Genomic DNA, 9525 nt, shown 5'->3' on the forward strand with positions numbered 1-9525 from the left:
AAAGCCATTATTTGGCACATTTTGTATCCAAATTGCTTGATCACTATTTGGCACCTTTTGTATCCAAATTGCTTGATCATTATCCATACCTCACATAAAAAATAGCCATAAGATGTTGTGTGTGAGTGCATATGTGTGTAATATGTGGGAATGTTTAGTTGTCCCACATTGTTTGGTGAAGAGGGATTATGTGAGTATAAATAGTCCAAATCATGATATTGGGTTTGGGCCCTAAAGGGCACCTAAATTTTGTAAATGGGCAAACCTATACCCACGTGCGCACGCCACCACCGCAACCGTCAGTCCAGCGCTTCCCGGATTTCCTACGGTCCCAATAACTTTAAGATTTCTAGCTTCTTGAATTTCTACCTTGCTGTTGCAGCATCTTTCCAGCATTCGTGTCGCTGATTTTCCTGACCTGTCTGATGGGTTGCCTATCTGTGGTCGAGTTTAGGGGTGTGCAATCGGTTATAACCGAACTGAATCGCTCGAAAATTACGAACCGAACTAAACCGACTAACCCCACTAACCGAACCCGAACTAACCGAAACCTAAATCATGATAACTAAACCGAACCGAAAACTGAACCAACCTACAATACTAAAGAGACCGAACATCTGTTACCGCTGGCCACCTAGCCGGCCGGTGATTCCAATGATCGGAACCGATCATTGGATTCCCCCAACCATGGTGATTCATATATCAAAAAATGACTTTGATCAGACGGTTGGTTTTTTGTAGATCTAAAAATTAATTCCATAGTTAACAAACTCAAACAAGTTTCTGGAAAAATAGAAGTTGTCAAAAACTTACTGAATGGCGAGCACAGTGGTGGAAATCGGATGAGAGAGAGATGCACTCGTCGTAGGCGTTGAAGTCGGCGTTGCTGTGTGACTGTGTCAGAGGTCCAAGTCGGCGTTAGAGGTAGAGAAGAAGCATCGCATCGGCGTTGATGAAGGCATCGGAGGGGGCGATTGTGCCGTCGTGCAGGAGAGTCGGAGACGATGGGGGCGAGCAAATGGAAGGACCAAGGATTGGTTCGGTTCTTCCGCCTTCTGGGTCTTCTCTTCTCTCTGATCTACGAAGTACGAAGCCTCGAATAGCAAGAGCCTTTGTCTTCTCCATCGGCATCGGCGACGGCGACGTCTTCTCCAGCGGCCAGATCTGGGATGAAATGAAATGGCGAGGGAGATGGAGAGGAAGAGGAAGAGGAAGAGAAAGAGTGACGAAGAGAAAATGAAATGGCATGGGGTGCTGCGCTCGCGTGGGGGGGTTCATGGTTCGGTTCCTGCCGATGAGGGGTTGGTTTATTCCACGGTCTGGTTCGGTTTTGGGCTATTTTTATCAAAATAACCGAACCGAACCGAATTGAAGAACCGATATTTTTAAAAATAAATAACCGAAATCGAACCGTGTATTATGGCTAACCGAATCAAACCGATTGAACTGGTCGGTTCAGTTCGGTTAAATCGGTTTATCTGATTTTTTGCACACCCCTAGTCGGGTTGGGTCAAGTTCGGCTATAAATATCTAAACTTCGTCCTCAAGCAAACACAAAAATTATGCCAAAATTATCTTTTTGTTCTATTGTTCACTAGAGAGTTCAATCTCATTTTCCAATCTTTATTCTATCTAAAACAGAAAGCAAAATACCTATTCGAGTTCTGCTAGCTCTAGTCGTTCTTGGCTGTTGTTCTATCGGTGAGATCATTTCATCTTGCTAAGACTATCGCCGTAGTCTGCAAGTTGCTAGTGTAGGACAATTCTGTCTTCAGGACAAGGCGTTTACGTGACTCAATCTGTAATATTTTTCTGTCCGTTGTGATCGTGCCGTCCATTACTTACAACTTTCTTGTATCAATTTTATATATAATTATTGTTGTTTACTCTAACACAAGAAACTAAAAATTTAAATTAACAACTGGGAACTTAGCGAGGTTGGGGAGAGAGAGAGAGTCCTAATTAAACACGATCAAAAGTGATGGTTTTCTATGTTACTTCTCAAATCGAACTAGACTTGTAGCTCAGATCATGAAGTACAGGGCAAGTGATAAACATAACAAAATTACCAAAATACGTCTCCAAATAAACCAATCTAATATCACCATATATTTTAAATCAAGCTAATATTGTGAGCAAAAACTTGAGTAATTTGAATGTAGAAGTAAAGTTGCAATCGAACCAAGTCAAGTCGAGTTTTGCTAAGTTTAGACTCGACTCATGCTTTAAAGCTCAACTTGAGCTCGAGTTCGGGTTTGCCATAATCTATTATTTTGTTTAAATCTAATTTGATGCTTTTCTTTATTATATATACATATATGATATTATATTATAGGATTAAATTAATATATACAATTTTAAATATATTTAATTTAATTATATTATTATAATAATTTAAAGTTTAAAACTTTATGTTAAATAATATATTTATAAAATTATAAATAAATATATTAATATATTTGTAAAAAAGGTTGTTCATGAGTTATTCTTAAATTTTTAATCAAGTATATTTACAAATATTTAATTGAGTTTATTAGTATTCACGAATTTCTAATTGAATATATTCACGAATTTTAAAGTTTACAAATCGAATTTCAAAGTTAGGTTCAAACTCAATTTATTTATCTTAACAAACGAATTCAAATGAGTTTTTATCAAGTAAAATATCGAGGCGTCTGTGAACAACTTTACTCATATGTGACCTTATTTTGAAAAACTTGAGTCAAATCTGATAGGTTTATTCCTATACAAATTCAAGCTAGATTTTGTTATTAATAAGCTAACCCCAAAAATCTTGGAAGAGATTTTGAACCCTAATATCAGAATTTATCTCAAATATTTTGTCTCATTTAGTCTATATAAAGAAAAAACCTAGCTCGGTCTCGCGTAGTCCTCAAAAAGTCAAGTCCGAGATCTAAATGCCAAGATATCATGTCTTATTTTTTACATCACCTATCATGCTATCAAGTAATTAGAGTGACTTCAAATAAAAAAATTAACAGAATTCTTATGTTTTTAATTTTAGTTTTATTGGACCGAAACAATAAAATCAATGAATTATTTCAGTAAAAAGTTTGTCAAAAGCCAATGTCCTTCTCATATCTGTCTGTATATCAGGGCTTACCAAACATTCTACATAAAAAGTGGGTCAATTGCAGTATTAATTTTGGATTTGGTCCCCCGTCGTCGTCGTCGGCCCTCTATTATTATTTAACCCTTTGATTTCGACAATTTACACCACAAACCCTTACATATTTTTATCAATTTACAATTTACTCTTTAAAATTTTATTTTATTATCTTCCCTTCAGATTGTAAATCCTATTTTTACTCCCCACCGCCACCGGGTTGCTGTGGATGGCAAACTTAGTTAAACATTGGATTAAAGGTTGACCGCAAGGTTAAAGGCGTAGCTCATCTGTTCTTTCTTTTATTCTTCTTCTGTTCAAGGCGGAGATTGGATTTGTTGGAACACACACGAGAAAAGGGCGGGGGAATCGTCGAACTCCAATCGCGAAACCCCGAAAAGTGAAAGGGCTTCCATCAGATCCCATCCATTTTGCTGCCAAAATCATCTAACTTCCTTCGAAATCAGAAAAGAATGTCTTCCACGTTCAGCGGCGATGAAACGGCGCCATTCTTCGGCTTCCTTGGCGCTGCAGCTGCCTTGGTCTTCTCCTGTAAGCCCCAAGCAGAATTCGGAATTTGGGTCTTTGTTTGTAAATTATATTCGATTTTTTTTTTCTATTATTCAATTCAATTCAATTGTACGTTCTGATGGATCCTGCTTTGGTTAGGTATGGGGGCTGCATACGGGACGGCTAAGAGCGGGGTGGGAGTGGCGTCGATGGGAGTGATGAGGCCGGAGCTAGTGATGAAGTCGATTGTGCCGGTCGTCATGGCTGGTGTGTTGGGGATCTATGGATTGATTATTGCCGTGATCATCAGTACAGGGATCAACCCCAAAGCCAAATCTTATTACCTTTTTGACGGCTACGCGCATCTGTCTTCTGGTCTCGCTTGCGGCCTCGCTGGCTTATCTGCCGGTATGGCTATTGGAATCGTCGGTGATGCTGGTGTTAGGTACTCTTTCCCTGTCTCTCTCTCAATTTCTAATATAATTGGTTTATTTTTCTCCTTTGATAATATTAGTTTAGGTCTGGGGATTCTTTCATCCATCGATCATTGTAGGATACTAATTTGGTTATATTTTTGGTGCTGCTTTCTTCTTTTTCCGCTTTGTATTTGTAGAATGAATAACATTCAAAAACTAAATTGCTTGATTCACATAACCCTTTGTTAAACTGGAACTCAAGGTTTTTCCAGTCTATGATTAGCTATAAGAATGCAATATGGTTGCATGGATATGACTTGAAACTAGAAAGAGTTATGACATGGATTCTGAACGAAATTTGTGGTGCTTGATTGAACACGCTTGATCTGAATAACTTGAAACCATTGAATTGTCAAATACATTATCATACTGTTATGCCAACCTTTTTGCTTTTATAGATTAACTAGATAACTTGCCTGCTCGCAGTTGAAAATTAAATAGATAGAAAAGTCTGGGATTTTTGTTGAATTTCAGAAGATTAAATGTGAACAATGAGTTGTTCTTGAAGAACATGATGGTTTGTCAAGGGGGAAATTATGGAAATATACTATAAAAGAGGAAGTTTTTCTATATTTCATTATGATATATGAGTTTTTAAAAATTAAGCACAATAGGGTCCTGTTTTTATTAAAGCTCAAAAACTACATCTTTATATATATGTTTGTATGTATGAAGTTTACTCAACAAAAAATCAAAAATTAAAATATTAAAACATGAAGAGAAGAACATAATTAGAACCCCAGCAACTCTTCTGACTCCCTCGCTGGAAAATCTCTCTTTGGGAACCCCAGCAGTAGGGTTCTAGCAAAGGGATGCTACCGTTGGGTTGATCTGGCTAGGGGTGTGTATTTGGTTATAACCGAACCAAACTGCCCCATTTTGCCTAACCGAACCGAACCGAACCGCCTTAATACACTAACCGAAATAACTGAAACCGAATTAGCTGACTTAGACTTTGAACTAACCGAACCGAACCAAAAATACAGCTCAAAAACCGAACTGAATTAACCGATTTGGACTTAAACTAACCGAATAAGTGATTAAACCGAAAAACAATACAAAAACCAAACCAAATACATCTTCATTGGGGGATAACTTCTATTGTCCGCGTCACACTAACGTGGCAATAGATTGGGAGATGACACACAAAGGCTAACACTCAGGGGCGGATCCAGAAATCTATATAGGGGGAGGCTAAAATTTTTTTTGAGGTATAAAATTACACATCACAAATTTTGGGGTGGGTTGAAATTTTTTTTGACTGAATTATTAGTAAAATTTATTATTTTTTATATTAAAAATAAATTTTTAATATTAAAAAATTATTTTTAATTGAAGTCCAGGGCAGCTCATGCATGGATCCGCCCCTGCTAACACTGAAAAAACACTCCAGAAAAAACACACCCGGAAAAAACAAAGATAACAAAGGCTAATAACACTCCAGAAAAACATCACCATGTTTATGAAGGCTAACAAAGGCTTATAAACATCACCATGTTTATAGATAGTTTCACATTATAACACTCCAGAAAAAACATTCACCTGATAATGATTCATGAAGGCTAACAAAGGCTAACATCAATTCATGAACGAAAATTCCAGCAAATAAAGATAACACCAAAGGCTAACACTGAAAAAACATTCCAGCAAATAGATCGGGAGATGACACACAAAGGCTAACACTGAGAAAACACTCCAGAAAAAACACACCCAGAAAAAACAAAGATAACAAAGGCTAATAACACTCCAGAAAAACATCACCATGTTTATGAAGGCTAATAACAAAGGCTTATAAACATCACCATGTTTATAGATAGTTTCACATTATAACACTCCAGAAAAAACATTCACCTGATAATGATTCGTGAAGGCTAACAAAGGCTAACACCAATTCATGAACGAAAATTCCAGCAAATAAAGATAACACCAAATTAACAATTGTACATATTCCATATACAAGAATAACAGAATAATGAAGGCTAATAGCAGAAAGCTAATAGCAGAATAAACATTCACCTGACACATATTCCATATACAATTGTACATATTCCAATCCAACATAACAGAATAATGAAGGCTAATAGCAGAAAGCAAAACTTGTACATATTCCATATACAAGAATTCAGTACAGCAAAACAGATTAACAATTCAGTACCGCACAGCTGCACAATTCAGCTGAAATATCAATATGCATTCACTCATAGTTAAAGCAATACAAAAATAAAAGATATAGTGCCAAACAAGAATCCAAACCAGTAATTCCAACCTCAATGCCAAGATATAGTGCTGAAGCTTGAAACTGGAAGTCCATCGCCAAGATATAGTGCTGAAACAAGAATCCAATCCAATAATTCGGACCAAAATGCAAAATAACATAAACAATAATTGAAAACATAAATTAGATGGTAAAAAATATATACTTACAAATGCATGAGATCTTCAAAAATCTATATTTCCATATTGGATTTGGAAACCAACCAGATCGGACATTACAATCAAAAGAGTAAACAAACAAAACCACACGATGAATTCGCAAAGCCAAGTCAAAGCATCAAAAGAGTAAACAAACAGTAAGGGAAACCAACCAGATCGGACATTACAATCAAAACCACATGATGATTGAGTTGTCGAAATCGTATTACCTTCTCAAATCGATAACGATGATACCCGCAAGATTGTTCACTCCTAAGTTGCTGAAACCAACCAGATTGTTGACGCCTTGACGGTGAGGAGGTGAGGACTAAGGAGGGTGAAATGGGCTTAGGGGGGTGGGCTGGGTCTCGGACTATTAGGTGAAGGTGTTTGGGTTTGAGGGCGAGGTGAGGGTTAGCCGGTGACCTAGGGCTAGGGTTGATGCTTCGACAATGAGTTGGGGGGGGGGGGGGGGGGGGGGGGGGCTAGCTGGGTGTGGGTGGGGAAGAAACTGACGACGAAGGTGTTCAACGGCTTTGACGGCGAGGGCGAGGTGAAGGTTGACGACGGGTGAGGCGGTCTCTCTCGGCTCGGGCGGACTATCGGTATCGAGTGTAACTGATGCGCAAGAAGGAAGAAGAAAGGAATGGACAGAATGGGATGGGTAGGGTAGTAACACGGGTCGGTTTTCTTGGAGTCTATTGGGTAGCTTGGGTTGGTTCGATTTTTCGAGTATTTTTGCCCAAATAACCGAACCGAACTGATTTCCCGAAATATTTGCCAAACACTAACCGAACCCAAACCGCCCATCACTAATAACCGAACTGAACCAACCGGTTCGGTTCGGTTTAATCGGTTAAACCGATGTTTTGCTCAGCCCTAGATCCGGCCACAATGGCTCATGTATTTTTAGTTTTTTTTTTTAATAATCTATAATAAAACCAAAAACTAGAAACTAAAAGACCAAAAAAAAAAAGAAAACCATAGCATGACATGTTCAAACCTGCATTTCTAGAGAGTAGAAGCCGATTTTGTAAACACTGTAATCTTTTGGCTAACTGTTGTTTGATGATAAATACAAATGCTTGTTGCTGATTCATTTGAAGTGAGTATGAAGTTTAATGCAATTGAATTGAATCATTAGAAATGTAACAGCATATGCTATTCATTTATTCTCTTTCTACTTCAGTAGTGAGAAGTTCGAAAGTTTTTTAGATTTTTTGGAGATCTAATTTTAAAGTCCAGTGGGCTTAATATGAAATTAGAGAATAACTTTTAACAATTTTTTAAGGTTGCCACTTGGCAGACTCTTGAAGTCTACAGTGTAGTCTCTTACTTTACTAATGAGCAGATTAGATTAGATGCTTTAGTGCTTTGGCCTCAGGATTTTCGCCTTGCATGTGTCTTTTATGGAACAAAAGAATAAATACACAATGGAGGTTATATGAATGTCTCTGATTTCTCAGTGATAGATGAAAAATGTCAGTAGTGGATGATATGATAGTTTGTCATCTGAATATTCTTCAGTGCTGTCACACCATTATAGTCAATTGCTCATTACCAAATGATAATAGAGCAAAGAAGTCGCTTGCGTGGAAGAGAGCACGATACAAAAAGAAGGCCATGATGAAAACAGGAAGATCACAGCATTCTTCTAATCTTTGATGCCTTCAAGGGTTCTGTGTGCAAATTGACAAGGAGGAGCCAATTTAATTGTGATGGAATACAGTTGGTTTGTGACAAATGTGCTACCTACTAAAGTATAGAAAAATACATATTTCTCTTTTAAGTAGTAATTTATTTTATCTTGCATTTTATTATCTTTAAGATAGACGTTAGTATATGTTGGTATACAAAGCACATATTTTTTCCCTGCCAACTGTATAGTTGGTTGCATTGCTTAGAAATTACAGCATCCACTTGTTTGTCTCGTGTTGAGTATGTTATGTTGTTGTATCACTGCATATTAGGTTCAGTGCTGATTGTATGTGTGTACACTATGGGAATCCTGATTACTTACTTGGGTGGCTTCATGTCTACCATTTTTACACTGGTTTTAGTAAATGAGGAAAGATAAAAATGGAGCTTGTGATGAAAGAATCTGGATTTTATTACTGCCTTTACTGGAACTAATCTGGGAAACACACAGAGAACCTTGGGATGACCGCCTTTGTACGGCTCCCGATGCTCGTGCCCTCGATTACGTCAGGGGAGATAAATCACAGGTTGGGCCTTTGGCCCTTGCGCATGGCGAAAATCAAACTCGCAACCCACTAGATTGACACCAACATATTGTTCATCCGATTGCTCGATTTATGAGGGCAACACATAGAGAACCTTGTTGGCAAGTATGGTTGAGTAAGGTTGCTGTTACTGGCAAAACATATGGGCACAAGCTTCCACACTTCTAGTTGCTCGCGCTCTTTCTTGCTTGATCCTTCTGAATGGGCAGATATTGCATGTGGATACGGTTCTCTAATTCCAGCCATGCTTTACCTAAATTTGATCTGTTAGTGGCTCTTTTAGGCTTTTATTTTTGTTTGTTTGGTTCTGCATATTGTTTTAGTTTACTAAATAGCAGTCGTTCTGATTCAAATAACGTTAACTTGCAGAGCCAATGCTCAGCAGCCAAAACTTTTTGTTGGGATGATCCTCATCCTCATCTTTGCTGAAGCTCTCGCTCTCTATGGCCTCATTGTCGGCATTATCCTCTCTTCTCGAGCTGGCCAGTCCAGAGCAGATTAAGCGGGGCATTCTGGTGGTTTGTTGGTTCTTGTTAAGAATCATTTTGTTGTTCTGTGGTTAGAAATCGTAATTTAGGTGAGGGAACGCCTTCTCAATTAAATTGATGGTTTCTATCTAGGATATAGATTAGCTCTCAGTTCTCTCTTTATATAGTGCTGTCTCGTCTTTTGCTGGATGTTGGGTCTCACAAATATCAGTTTGAATTTGTTCAGAATCATTTACAGATACCTTGATAAAAGTAATTTTTTTGTTCCG

At 37.9% G+C, this 9525-nt stretch overlaps 1 protein-coding gene and 1 long non-coding RNA gene across 2 annotated transcripts; one reads left to right on the forward strand and one right to left on the reverse strand.

Annotated features, from left to right (window-relative positions):
- The first annotated feature begins 3358 nt into the window (after positions 1-3358).
- On the forward strand, positions 3359-9523 carry LOC127800472 (V-type proton ATPase 16 kDa proteolipid subunit). Its single transcript, XM_052335089.1, has 3 exons — positions 3359-3679; positions 3797-4082; positions 9138-9523. The coding sequence occupies exons 1-3, from the start codon at positions 3601-3603 to the stop codon at positions 9268-9270; spliced, it is 498 nt and encodes a 165-aa protein (XP_052191049.1). The 5' UTR covers positions 3359-3600; the 3' UTR covers positions 9271-9523.
- Positions 5581-6044, reverse strand: LOC127800474 (uncharacterized). The gene is made up of 2 exons (XR_008022817.1): positions 5965-6044; positions 5581-5655 (listed from the first exon to the last, which is right to left on the reverse strand). It is a non-coding gene; the product is annotated as an uncharacterized LOC127800474 (long non-coding RNA).
- Positions 9524-9525: the final 2 nt, after the last annotated feature.

The sequence above is a fragment of the Diospyros lotus genome, chromosome 4 (assembly GCF_014633365.1).
Source record: "Diospyros lotus cultivar Yz01 chromosome 4, ASM1463336v1, whole genome shotgun sequence".
Taxonomy (NCBI): Eukaryota; Viridiplantae; Streptophyta; class Magnoliopsida; order Ericales; family Ebenaceae; genus Diospyros; species Diospyros lotus.

Coding starts and splice junctions, on each gene's coding strand:
- LOC127800472 (XM_052335089.1), top strand. CDS start 3,601: ATGTCTTCCACGTTCAGCGGCGATGAAACGGCGCCATTCTTCGGCTTC. Junction 3,680..3,796: donor AGCTGCCTTGGTCTTCTCCT/GTAAGCCCCAAG, acceptor TGCTTTGGTTAG/GTATGGGGGCTGCATACGGG. Junction 4,083..9,137: donor GTCGGTGATGCTGGTGTTAG/GTACTCTTTCCC, acceptor GTTAACTTGCAG/AGCCAATGCTCAGCAGCCAA.